The 13,152-nt window shown below is 55.8% G+C and overlaps 1 protein-coding gene across 1 annotated transcript; it reads right to left on the reverse strand.

Moving 5' to 3' along the window:
* Positions 1 to 3,984: 3,984 nt before the first annotated feature.
* Positions 3,985 to 8,744, reverse strand: FOXS1 (forkhead box S1). Its single transcript, XM_077336052.1, has one exon. It carries the CDS (start codon positions 8,529 to 8,531, stop codon positions 7,089 to 7,091), a length of 1,443 nt encoding a protein of 480 aa, XP_077192167.1. The 5' UTR covers positions 8,532 to 8,744; the 3' UTR covers positions 3,985 to 7,088.
* Positions 8,745 to 13,152: the final 4,408 nt, after the last annotated feature.

Raw genomic sequence — 13,152 nt, forward strand, 5'->3', positions numbered from 1 at the left:
TTCCATTGGACGCCCACGAATTTCAGTGTTTTTTTTTGGGGGGGGGGTCATTCTCTCTAGCCTGTGTGTAAACCAAAACTACGAGCGAGGACATCATCTCTGCTAGGGCAGCCAGACTCCCAATCTCCAGACTTCAGCAGTGGGTTCCCCTGGGGGAAATGGCATGCACTCCCCTCTCCCCATCCTGTCTCCTGCAATACCCTTCACCAAACCTCCAGCAAAGTGACGGCTTGTGTCCAAATCCTGCCTCCCTCTCTCCCTTATTTGCACCCTTCCTCCATCTCCCCCCCCCCTTGACTCTGCCGTGAAAAACAATATTTTGGGACATACATCATTTTGGAGCCTGAACTGTGCCGTCTGTGCACAGGGGGAGTTTGGCCACGGTCCCCTCCCTCCCGCAGTCCCTGGGGGCACGGAAGGAAGCCAGCCCGGAAGAACCGTGCCCGGGGCTGTCTGGTTCCCACGGACCCAGGCTGGGCCTCCATCGCCCGAGGCCTTTAGCCTCCCGGACCAGGGCTGGGAACAGGCCCTCTGAAACGCAGCTGCCGGCCCCAGTGATGGGAAGCGCACGGCAGGAGAGCCAGGCGGCTCGGGAACAGCGCCCCAGGGGTCCGTGGGGAACACGCTCGGCTGGCAAGGAGGTCTTCCAAGGAGAGAGGCTCTTCCTGAGGCCAGCAGGGCTGCCAGCGCTGAGTTGGGAAAGACCTGGAAGGAGAAGGAGAAGGAGAAGGAGACGAAGAAGAAGAAGGAGAAGGAGAAGGAGGAGGAGGAGGAGGAGGAGGAGGAGGAGGAGGAGGAGGAGAAGGAGAAGGAGAAGGAGACGAAGAAGGAGAAGGAGACGAAGAAGAAGAAGGAGAAGGAGAAGGAGAAGGAGAAGGAGAAGGAGAAGGAGAAGGAGAAGGAGAAGGAGAAGGAGAAGGAGAAGGAGAAGGAGAAGGAGAAGGAGAAGGAGAAGGAGAAGGAGAAGGAGAAGGAGAAGGAGAAGGAGAGTTGGTTCTTCTATGCTGCTTTTCTCTACCCGAAGGAGTCTCAAAGCGGCTTACAGTTGCCTTCCCTTTCCTCTCCCTACAACAGGCACCCGGTGAGGGAGGTGAGGCTGAGAGAGCCCTGAGATTACTGAAGAAGAAGAAGAGTTGGGTCTTATATGCCGCTTTTCCCTACCCAAAGGAGGCTCAAGGGGGCTTACAGTCACCTTCCCATTTCTCTCCCCACAACAGACACCCTGTGGGGTGGGTATGGCTGAGAGAGCCCTGAGATTACTGAAGAAGAAGAAGAAGAAGAAGAAGAGTTGGTTCTCATATGCCGCTTTTCTCTACCCGAAGGAGTCTCAAAGCGGCTTACAGTTGCCTTCCCTTTCCTCTCCCTACAACAGGCACCCTGTGAGGGAGGTGAGGCTGAGAGAGCCCTGAGATTACTGAAGAAGAAGAAGAGTTGGGTCTTATATGCCGCTTTTCCCTACCCAAAGGAGGCTCAAGGGGGCTTACAGTCGCCTTCCCATTTCTCTCCCCACAACAGACACCCTGTGGGGTGGGTGAGGCTGAGAGAGCCCTGATATCACTGCTCGGTCAGAACAGTTTTATCAGTGCTGTGAAAAGCCCAAGGTCACCCAGCTGGCTGCATGGGGGAGGGGGTGCAAAATTCGAACCCGGCATGCCAGATTAGAAGCCTGCACTCCTAATCACTATACCAAACTGATGTTCGTTTTTATACCCTGCTTCTCACAAGGTGCTCGTGGGCTCTTGTTCTTTTTTACGGCTGCAGACAGACTAACACGGTGGCTGGTGTCGTGGTTAAGTGTGGCGACCTCTAATCTGGAGAACTGGGTTTGATTCCCTACTCCTCCTCCACAGGCAGCCAGCTGGGTGACCTTGGGCCAGTCCCAGTTCTCTTGGAGCTCTCACAGCCCCACCGACCTCACAGGGTGTCTGTCGTGAGGAGAGGAATGCGTTTGCATGCCGCTTTGGGACTCCTTCGGGTATGGAAAGGCGGATTATAAAAACCAACTCCTCTTCTTCTACTGAAGAAGTGAGCAGGGACTCTCGAAAGCTCCTCTCCTCCCACAAATTCTGTTCGTCTTGAAGGTGCTCCTGGACTCTGGCTCTTTCCCCTGCAACTGTGTGCATCATTTTCTGCCCCCAACTCCACACCTCTGTAGGCTGGGTGCTCTCTTTTGCTACCCCGGACCCCTTACTGTGTGTACGTGTGTGAGCGTGTCATCAACCTACAACCAATTGCTGGCAACCCCAGCTAGGAGCTTTCAAGGCAAGCAAGATCGGACTCTTATCGGGAAGGGATAACTCCACAGAGTCTGCCTTGGAAAAGGTCCTTCCAAGTACTGACCCTTTTTTGCTTCTGAGAACTGAAGTCTGATGCTGCCTCCCCTCCCCAGTGCCCAGGTTGGCTCCAGGGTGGTGTAATTTTTAGCGTGTCTTACTAGAACCGGAGAGACCTAGGCTAGCAAGACAAGAAGAGCCTTCCTGGATCAGAACAGGGGTCCATCTGCTGGTGCCGTGCCCACACCTGCTGCACCCCGGCTGAGCTTCCAGGGGACGCTCCTGATTCAGATCCTCTGCCTGGAGACCCAGCCAGGGGAGAACATGCTGGGGATTGGGGCCAGCTCCAGACCCCTGGCTTTGGCTTCTGATGACGACCCCCAGCTCCAGACCTCCAGGTTTGGCTTCCGGCCACATTCCTGGCCTCTGACTATGGTTTGGCTCTGTCTGTTTCTCTTTCTTTGGACCGTGGCTCTGCTTGACTCTGCTCCCCACCCCGCTTGCTGTGTGAACTGGCTCTCTGGCTCTCGACCTCTCAGACTGGACTCTGGTTCCCGGCTTGTACACTCCCGCTTTGGCACAACAACCCAGCCGAGTAGCTACCCAAAGAGGTCTCCTAATTAGCTGGGGGAAAGGAGACAAAGTGAGAGGGGGTAACTGGGATTTTCCACTAGTGTTTTCAGGGATTTCCCCCTTTTAAAAGCACTCTCTAAACAAAGCAGGCAGATGTTCCACTGGAAAGTTTTTTTTATTAAAGGGGAATAAAGGGGCAAAACACACGCACACTGAAAACACATACAAGGCTAGCTAAGCGGAAACCAGGGAGGAGAGGGTGAAAGCGGTTTCAGGGGAAGGCTACAATTACCAGTCTCAAAGCAAAAGGAGTATGGAGGCAACAGCAAAACGACCGGCATTTTGTGGAAAGAAGACCCAAATGGATTTGGGGGTGTTAGGTACAGGTCTGAAAAAACACCCCAACTCCTCAATGGAACAGGCTGCTCCAATTTATAGGGCAAAATGTTCCCTGGGGCAAGGTGACATGTTCACCTCATAAACAATAACTGGATGGGTGTTCTGGAGGTGGAATTGAGAGACGCTTGATGGGTTTATGAGGTATATTATATGTGCAAATGGTGCTTTATGTTTCCTGTAAGTACCAAAGGGGAAAAGCTACCAGGTGTGGTGAATAGTGTTAAGCTTTGCTTAATTCAGGCAAATGAGTGAGGGAAAAGTGAGGCTGGGTGTTGACGAGCTGAATCCGAGGTGAGGCAATAGGTCCTTGGGGGACCCATTGTCCTAAAGTATATGTCTCTCGAGAGTGTGGAGGAGAGTTTTAACTAGCCATCTGCTCTTACTCTCACTTCTAATTTACATCTTCAGGCTTATCTCTGGCTGGCATGTATTTTGTGTCATTTTGGACGAGGCAGTGTATTGTTTTATGATATCTGAGATGATATTTTGGGAAGGATGTTTATGAACTGCCCCTCAGTGAATGGAGGGGTCTGACTGCCAGCACATCTAGTCCAGCATCCTGACTCACCCAGGGGCCAACCAGTTCCTCTGCAGGGCCAGCAACAGACAGAGAGGCCGAGGCCTTCATAAGAACCTCAGAAGAGCCCTGCTGGATCAGACCAGGGGTCCATCCAGTCCAGTATCCCATTTCACAATATGGCCAAAACTACTAACAAAGCTCAAGCTACATCAAATGAAATATTATTAAAATAAATATTTATTATATGGTGTATGCAATATCGGGCCTGAATGTCTACAAGATTTACATAAACGGTAATAATTTCACATACAAAGTTCCTGATTGTGTCAAACAACCGACATAGGACCATGAATTTTGATCTTCCTCAGTGGTCAAAAATACTTCTCCAAAAAGATGCACATTCAGGGGTTGCCATCTCATATATTGCGTGGCATGATGCGGATTTATAAAACACGCCATGGTGCCTGCATGCACACAAAATCTTCATTAGTGTTCCAATTTGGATTAAGTTTGCAATATTTCTGGATGTGTGCAATTAATCAGCAATTAAAATCAAATGACGGTAACCAGCCAGTTCCTCTGAAGGGCAAACAACAGGGCACAGAGGCCAAGGTCTGCCAAAGAACTTTGGAAGAGCCCTGCTGGGTCAGACCGGGGTCCATCTAGTCCAGCCTCCCATCTCACCCAGGGGCCAGCCAGTTCCTCTGCAGGGCCAGCCACAGGGCAGAGAGGCCGAGGCCTTCCCCTGAGAAGACCCTCAGGAGAGCCCTGTGGGGTCAGGCCAGGGAGGGTCCCTCCAGTCCAGCCTCCCGTCTCACCCAGGTGCCAGCCAGTTCCTCTGCAGGGCCAGCCACAGGGCAGGGAGGCCGAGGCCTTCCCCTGAGAAGACCCTCAGAAGAGCCCTGCTGGGTCAGGCCAGGGAGGGTCCCTCCAGTCCAGCCTCCCGTCTCCTCCAGGGGCCAGCCAGTTCCTCTGCAGGGCCAGCCACAGGGCAGAGAGGCCGAGGCCTTCCCCTGAGAAGACCCTCAGAAGAGCCCTGCTGGGTCAGGCCAGGGAGGGTCCCTCCAGTCCAGCCTCCCATCTCACCCAGGGGCCAGCCAGTTCCTCTGCAGGGCCACCCACAGGGCAGAGAGGCCGAGGCCTTCCCCTGAGAAGACCCTCAGAAGAGCCCTGCTGGGTCAGACCAGGGAGGGTCCCTCCAGTCCAGCCTCCCGTCTCCTCCAGGGGCCAGCCAGTTCCTCTGCAGGGCCAGCCACAGGGCAGAGAGGCCGAGGCCTTCCCCTGAGAAGACCCTCAGAAGAGCCCTGCTGGGTCAGGCCAGGGAGGGTCCCTCCAGTCCAGCCTCCCATCTCACCCAGGGGCCAGCCAGTTCCTCTGCAGGGCCACCCACAGGGCAGAGAGGCCGAGGCCTTCCCCTGAGAAGACCCTCAGAAGAGCCCTGCTGGGTCAGACCAGGGAGGGTCCCTCCAGTCCTGCCTCCCGTCTCACCCAGGGGCCAGCCAGTTCCTCTGCAGGGCCAGCCACAGGGCAGAGAGGCCGAGGCCTTCCCCTGAGAAGACCCTCAGGAGAGCCCTGTGGGGTCAGGCCAGGGAGGGTCCCTCCAGTCCAGCCTCCCGTCTCACCCAGGTGCCAGCCAGTTCCTCTGCAGGGCCAGCCACAGGGCAGGGAGGCCGAGGCCTTCCCCTGAGAAGACCCTCAGAAGAGCCCTGCTGGGTCAGACCAGGGAGGGTCCCTCCAGTCCTGCCTCCCGTCTCACCCAGGGGCCAGCCAGTTCCTCTGCAGGGCCAGCCACAGGGCAGAGAGGCCGAGGCCTTCCCCTGAGAAGACCCTCAGAAGAGCCCTGCTGGGTCAGGCCAGGGAGGGTCCCTCCAGTCCAGCCTCCCGTCTCACCCAAGGGCCAAACAGTTCCTTTGAAGGAATAACAACAGGGCAGAGAGGCTGAAACCTTTCCTTGATCTTACCTCCTGGCTCGAATCCCTGTTCTTCCACGGAAACATGCTGGATTCCCTTGGGTCAGTCACAGCCTAACCTACCTAACAGGGCTGTTGTTGGGACAATAAGATTGAGAGGAGACTAACGTAAGCTAGTTTGGATCCCCACTGGGGAAAATGATGTTGCATAAGAAGAACGAAAAAAGCTGGGTTTTTATACCAAGCGGCTTCCAATCGCCTTCTCTTCCTCTCCCCACAACACACACCGTATGAGGTAAGTGGTGCTGAGAGAGCTCTGGGAGAACTGATCTATGAGAACAGCTCTAACAGGACTGTGACTAGCCCAAGGTCACCAGCTGGCTGAAAATGGAGGAGGGGGAACGCAACCTGGGTGTCCGGATTGGAAGCCGCTTCTTTTAGTGATGACATCAAGCTGGCTTGGAAGCCAATACGCAAGATAGGATGGAACGGGGCTGGAGGGTGAGCAGGAGCCGTAACTAGGGAGGGCTGACATTTGTATTTTTAATACCGGTCCTGTGAACTAAATGCATCTGAGCATATGCAGAGTACCTTCCCCCTGTAGGGAATGCTTTATTTATTTATTTATTTTAATAAAAATGGGATCCAAACAGTCTTTTGAAATGAATTAAGGGGGGAACCTCTCTGATTACAGGCAGACCGCCTCTCCCCTCTGACAGAAAGCAGCGCTTACAATACGTGAAGGCAAAATTGGTGTGTTTCTGAGCATGTGCGAAGTTCCTCCTTCTTAAGACACCATTCAATGTCTTAAATAACCTTGGACTGACACCTCAAGACACATGACCCCCCCCCACACACAAACCGTGGCTATTCCAGATGAACCTTTTGTGGAAGAACGCGCCTGAATCATAGAATCACAGAATCATAGAGTTGGAAGGGGCCTTAGAGGCCATCTAGTCCAACCCCCTGCTCAACGCAGGATCAGCCCTAAGCATCCTAAAGCATCCAAGAAAAGTGTGTATCCAACCTTTGCTTGAAGACTGCCAGTGAGGGGGAGCTCACCACCTCCTCAGGCAGCCCATCCCACTGCTGAATGACTATGAAAAACTGACCATGGCAACGGTCCAGCCGCTCTCGTGCCAAAGCGGCCACTCCAATGATGCCCCCCAGGCCCCCTGCTCAGCGCCCACCCAGGGTAGAGAAGCGGGGTCTGCAAGTGGAGCTTGCATTTATTCCAGTGGCTAAGGACCCAAAAAAGAGCACAGCGTCCTCCAATGTGCTGGAGATTTCCGTCCAGGCCACCACGGAGCAGTCCTTGTCTCTCGCGGTTCCTTCCAGCCCGGCTGTCCAGCTGTCCAGGGCCCATCCTGGAGAGAGCAGAATCTGAACACGCATACCACCCCCCTCCTGGGGTCACTCAAAAAACAGCATGCTGGGGGGAGTCCGGTAGAGACAGTGGGGGAGCCCCATGTGGTAACCGTTTCCCCCTGGGAGGGAGAAGGGGGTGCCTGCCCAGGCCTCCTGCTCCCCTTGGAGCTGCATGAAGGGGGTGGGCTGAAGGGGGGCCGCCGAGATGGGGGCTGCGGGCGCTGCCAAGAGGTGCTCCAGTGCTGGGCTGCAGCCCCGGTCGTTGACGCAGAAGTTCAAGGCCTGCAGGCGGCACTGGAAGTTCCCGCTCAGACCCTCCGGGCTGGAATACCCCAAAGGGCCCAAAACCGGCAGCACCGAGGCCTTGCTGTAGCTCTCGCCGTCAAAGGCAGGGAGGCAGCCGGGGGGAGGTTGCCCGCCGCACCCCTGAGTCGCCTTGCGGGGCCCAAGCAGAGTCGCAAAAGACGGACTCAGCTGGCACAAGGACGGAGGCGCCTCCTTGCCATCTTGCTGCCTCTTGGGAGACGCCGGTGGGGGCAGCTTAGGGGTGCCGCGGAGGCTCTCCTTGGTGTCGGCGTGCGGCCGGGTGAGCTGCTGGATCATCCCCTCGCCAAAGAGGGTGCCTGGCCTGAGCTGGTGAGTCCCCACCTCCCCAAGAGGGGCTTCCTTCCCCGGGGAGCTCTCCATCAAGCAAGGGTAGCTGGGCTCTGTCCCCAAGAGGCAAGGTTTGGATGTCTGAGTTTCCGACGGGTACAGGCAGAGCTGCCTCGGGCGTTGTGCACACAGCTTGGCACATGCCAGGCTCCCAAGGCCCGGCCGTTCTTGGCAAGAGAGGCCCGCCGCGGGCGTGTCCAAGGACGGAGTCTTCCCGGGGCTCGGCGTCTCCGAGCAGGAGCCATGAAGCCGGTTGCCAGCTGGCGGGGAGGGCTGCCCGCTTTCCACCTTGATGGTCCTCACGGGTAGAGCCAGCCCACTTTCTTCCGGCGGGCACGGGGTCTTCTCTCCCGGGCTGCCCCCCACGGGCCGCCGTTTGCGGGTGAAGCGTCTGCGGCGCCGTAAGAAGCTGCCGTTCTGGAACATGTCGTGGCACTCGGGGTCCAGCGTCCAGTAGTTCCCCTTTCCGGGCTTCTTGTGGTCGCGGGGCACCTTGACGAAGCACTCGTTGAGCGAGAGGTTGTGGCGGATGGAGTTCTGCCAGCCCTGCCGGTTGTCCCGGTAGTAGGCGAAGCGGCCCATGATGAACCGGTAGATGCCGCTCAAGGTGATGCGCTTCTCCGGCGTGCTCTGGATGGCCATGGCGATGAGGGCGATGTAGCTGTAGGGGGGCTTGGTGCCCTCGCTCCCTGGCGCCCGGGGGCCCGGGAAGGCCTCCAGGGTGCAGCCGAGCCCCGGGCCCACGCCCACGCCCGGCTGCCCGGCCGCTTGGGGCACGCTGAAGGGCTCCAGGCTGGTCCGGACAGCGGCAGCCGTGGGATATTCCAGCTGCATCCTCTCCCCAGCCCCGGCAGGGCCGACCAGCTGCCGAGTCCTGTGCGAACTCTTGTCCCTCCGCTGGGTTTAAACTCTGCAGCGGTCCGGCCTCCCGCTTCTGGAAGAGGCGTCCGAAAGGGCCGGCCAGCTCCACCTCCTGCCCGCAGAGCCCCAGAGGAGGGGCCGGCCACTCTCCCTTCCCGTTCCCAAGCTCACCAGGCAGGAGGAAATGCCTCCTCCGGACAACGCCGGCTGAGCTGTTCCCAGACAGAGCGGGTGGGGGCGAGCGGGGACGGCAGGCGGACAACTTCCCCCCCCCCTGCTCCAGGGAGACATCCAGAAACCAGGATGGGTGAGCGACAGGCAGCCACAAGACGCCGCTGGGTCAGTCGAAGGGCCTGTGGCATGAAACTGAATCTGACAGATTGGTCACCTTGGGCTCCAAGGCCCGCTTTGTAGTGACCCTGCTGGGTGAGGGAGACTCCTTCCTTGAGCTCAAGAGCTCAGGGAGCACCTGTCCTTGGAGAACGTCAGAAGAGTCCTGCTGGATCAGGCCAGTGGCCCGTCTAGTCCAGCCTCCCGTCTCCCACTGGCCAGCCAGTTCCTCTGCAGGGCCAGCCACAGGGCAGAGAGGCCGAGGCCTTCCTAAAAAGAAAAACCCTGCTGGATATTTATTAGATTTTTAGACCGCCCTCCCAGCCAGTTAGCCGGCTCAGGGCGGTGTGCAGAATTATACAAAACGCAAAATGAAAACAAGTACAATTTAAATTCAAAATGAATTTTAAAACGGCAGATTAAAACAGCCGCGATTCTTGCACAGACTGTCTGTTATCGTTGTTGGAATTCTCCCCAAAGTTCAGGCTGGCCTGGGAATGAATCAATGCATAAGACGACGGAAAAAATGAGTGTTGGGGCCATAAATAGGTAGGGAGACAGATGTTAACTTTGGCCCTAACCAAAAGCCTGGCAGAAGAGCTCCGTCTTCCAGGCCCGGCAGAAATGCACCACCTCCGACAGGCCCTTATGGGCCCTTATGTGCTCCGGGAACACTATTACCGCCATTGTAATATTGTAGAGTTTTAGAGTTCTCTTATGGGGAGCTTGTTTTACCAAGGGTAGTCAAACTGCGGCCCTCCAGATGTCCATGGACTACAATTCCCAGGAGCCCCTGCCAGCAAACGCTGGCAGGGGCTCCTGGGAATTGTAGTCCATGGACATCTGGAGGGCCGCAGTTTGACTACCCTTGTTTTATACTGTTGATATAGTTGCTTTATTATGATGGATTGGATCTGTATTTTATATGCTTGTAAACCGCTGTGAGCCAGTTCGCTGAGAGCGGCAGTCATATAAATCCAAATAACAAATAATATATTAATGAATAGGGGCCCAGACGGAAGATATCCTGCCCCTGGTTGAGGCCAGAGGTACCTCCTTGTCTCCTCCTCACTTCTGCAGTAGGGAGATAACATTGGCTTAGCTTCGGAGCCTGCTGCAGGGACTCAAGAAGAATGCAGCAGATTGATGGCAACCTATGACCCCGGGGTGTTGCAGGCCAGAGATGAGCAGAGGTGGTCTGCCCTTGCCTTCCTCTGCACAGCCACCCTGGACTTCCCTGGTGGTCTCCCGTCCACGTTTTGACCCCGTTAAGCTTCCAAGATCTGGAAGACTCGGCTGAACTGGGTTATTCCGGCTGCTCTCATCAGGACTGCTGGCAGATAAGAAGTGAAAATTCAGCCCGAGTTCTACGCCTGCTAAATGCAATTCCCAATTATTTTCCCCGCTGCAAACAGATGAGTCAGCCTGACCCGCATGGCCCAGGTTAGCTCAGTCTCATCGGATCTCCAGAGCTGAGCAGGGTTGGCCCTGCTTTGTGGTTGGGTGGGAGACCACCAAGGAAGCCTCAGCTCTCTGCGCAGAGCCCAGCAACAGGCCCCGCGGTCAGCAGTGCCTTTCTCCTGCCGTACATCATGTAGTCAGGGATGGAGCTCCGCTTGTTTATTGTGCCCCTCTCTCTGCCTCTTGGTTGCCCTGCCCTCTGTCTTGTCACCTTCTCCCCATTTGACTTATTTATTTTTATTTTATGTATTTTATTTTTCAATGTGCATGTCGCTGCTCTTCCAACGGTCTTGTGGCAGTTCACAGCAATAAAACATTACAACATTATAAAACCCCATAAAAACCATCCCTTAGAGGAAAGGTGGCAGGGGATCACATGTTGAGCCTTCTAACTACGCCCCCCCCCCATCCCTTCTGTCCTCGTCCAGCCAGACAGATCCTTCTCCTGGATGCTGGAGGCTGATCCTGCACTGAGCAGGGGGTGGGACTAGATGGCCTGCATGGCCCCTTCCCACTCTAGGATTCTAGGAGTCTAGTTCAGCAGTGGGATGGGCTGCCTCAGGAGGTGGGGAGCTCCCCCTCACTGGCCGTCTTCAAGGAGTGGCTGGACAGATCCTTCTCCTGGATGCTGGAGGCTGATCCTGCGTTGAGCAGCGGGTGGGACTAGATGGCCTGCATGGGCCCTTCCCACTCTAGGATTCTAGGAGTTCAGTTCAGCCGTGGAAGGGGCTGCCTAAGGAGGTGGGGAGCTCCCCCTCACTGGCGGTCTTCAAGCAGCGGCTGGACAGATCCTTCTCCTGGATGCTGGAGGCTGATCCTGCCCTGAGCAGAGGGTGGGACTAGATGGCCTGCATGGCCCCTTCCCACTCTAGGATTCTAGGAGTCTAGTTCAGCAGGGGAAGGGGCTGCCTAAGGAGGTGGGGGAGCTCCCCCTCACTGGCGGTCTTCAAGCAGCGGCTGGACAGATCCTTCTCCTGGATGCTTGAGGCTGATCCTGCACTGAGCAGGGGGTGGGACTAGATGGCCTGCATGGTCCCTTCCCACTCTAGGATTCTAGGAGTCCAGTTCAGCAGGGGAAGGGGCTGCCTAAGGAGGTTGGGAGCTCCCCCTCACTGGCCGTCTTCAAGCAGCGGCTGGACAGATCCTTCTCCTGGATGCTTGAGGCTGATCCTGCACTGAGCAGGGGGTGGACTAGATGGCCTCCATGGCCCCTTCCCACTCTGGGATTCTAGGAGTCTAGTTCAGCAGGGGAATGGGCTGTCTAAGGAGGTTGGGAGCTCCCCCTCACTGGCCGTCTTCAAGCAGCGGCTGGACAGATCCTTCTCCTGGATGCTGGAGGCTGATCCTGGACTGAGCAGGGGGTGGGACTAGATGGCCTGCATGGTCCCTTCCCACTCTAGGATTCTAGGAGTCCAGTTCAGCAGTGGAAGGGGCTGCCTAAGGAGGTTGGGAGCTCCCCCTCACTGGCCGTCTTCAAGCAGCGGCTGGACAGATCCTTCTCCTGGATGCTTGAGGCTGACCCTGCACTGAGCAGGGGGTGGACTAGATGGCCTTCATGGTCCCTTCCCACTCTAGGATTCTAGGAGTCTAGTTCAGCAGGGGAATGGGCTGCCTCAGGAGGTGGGGAGACTTTTTCTCCACTGGGGAACCAAAACAGCTTTCATCTCTCTTCTCCCCTCCTTTTTCTCCTCACCACAACCTTATGAGGTAGGCTGGGCTGAGAGAATGTGACTGACTGTCCCAAGGTCATCCAGCGAGCATCCATAACACAAGTGAGGATTCAGAGGGGGACCCCTTAGCCCTCTATCTAGCCCTCTTGGTGTAGTGGTTAGGAGTGCGGACTTCTAATCTTGCACGCTGGGTTCAGTTCTGCGCTCCCCTACATGCAGCCAGCTGGGTGACCTTGGGCCAGCTATAGTTGTTTTAGAGATGTTCTCAGAGCAGTTCTATCAGAGCTCTCTCAGCCCCACCTACCTCACAATGTTATTTGTTGTGGGGAGAGGAAGGGAAGGCAATTAGAAGCCACCTTGAGACTCCTTCGGGTAGAGAAAAGCGGCCTATAAGAACCAACTCTTCTTCTTCTTCAGTAATCTCAGGGCTCTCTCAGCCTGCCCTCCCTCACAGGGTGTCTGTTGTGGGGAGAGGAAGGTGATTGGAAGCCGCTTTGAGACTCCTTTGGGTAGAGAAAAGTGGCATCTAAGAACCAACTCTTCTTCTTCTTCTTCAGTAATCTCAGGGCTCTCTCAGCCTGCCCTCCCTTACAGGGTGTCTGTGGCTCTCCAGAGTCACCTTCTCTGCCTCATCAAACAAGTGCATATTTGGTGTCGCTTTGAAGCCTGCAATGCAGGCGTGAGGAAGACCAGCCAGTCAGGATGCCCCCATGTCTAGGATTATGAACCTCCAGGCAGGTCCGGAGCCCTCCCGGAATTACAACTGTGGTCCAGGTGACAGAGATTATCTCCTCGGGGGAAAATACCTTCCACATCCCTCCTCAGTTCCCTCCCTGGTCTGCACGCCCAAAAGGTATTTATTTTATTTATTCCTAGATTTTGATCCCGCTGCTCCCAGGCAAGCTGGCACACGGCGGCTTACGACATATTAAAAACCTAAATGTCCAGGACTTTGCATTGCTTTTTCCTGGTTTGGTTTGTAGCCTTTCACAAGACTTGTTTTAATTTTCTGTGTTTATCCAATCCAGTTCTGCAGGGCGGCAGAAAAACCCAATCCCCTTGCCAAGATCAAAACATAATCCTATCCCTGCAGTGCAGCTCTCCCGTCCTCTATCGGTGGCTCAAATGATGGC

This window comes from Paroedura picta, chromosome 4, assembly GCF_049243985.1.
Source record: "Paroedura picta isolate Pp20150507F chromosome 4, Ppicta_v3.0, whole genome shotgun sequence".
Lineage (NCBI taxonomy): Eukaryota > Metazoa > Chordata > Lepidosauria > Squamata > Gekkonidae > Paroedura > Paroedura picta.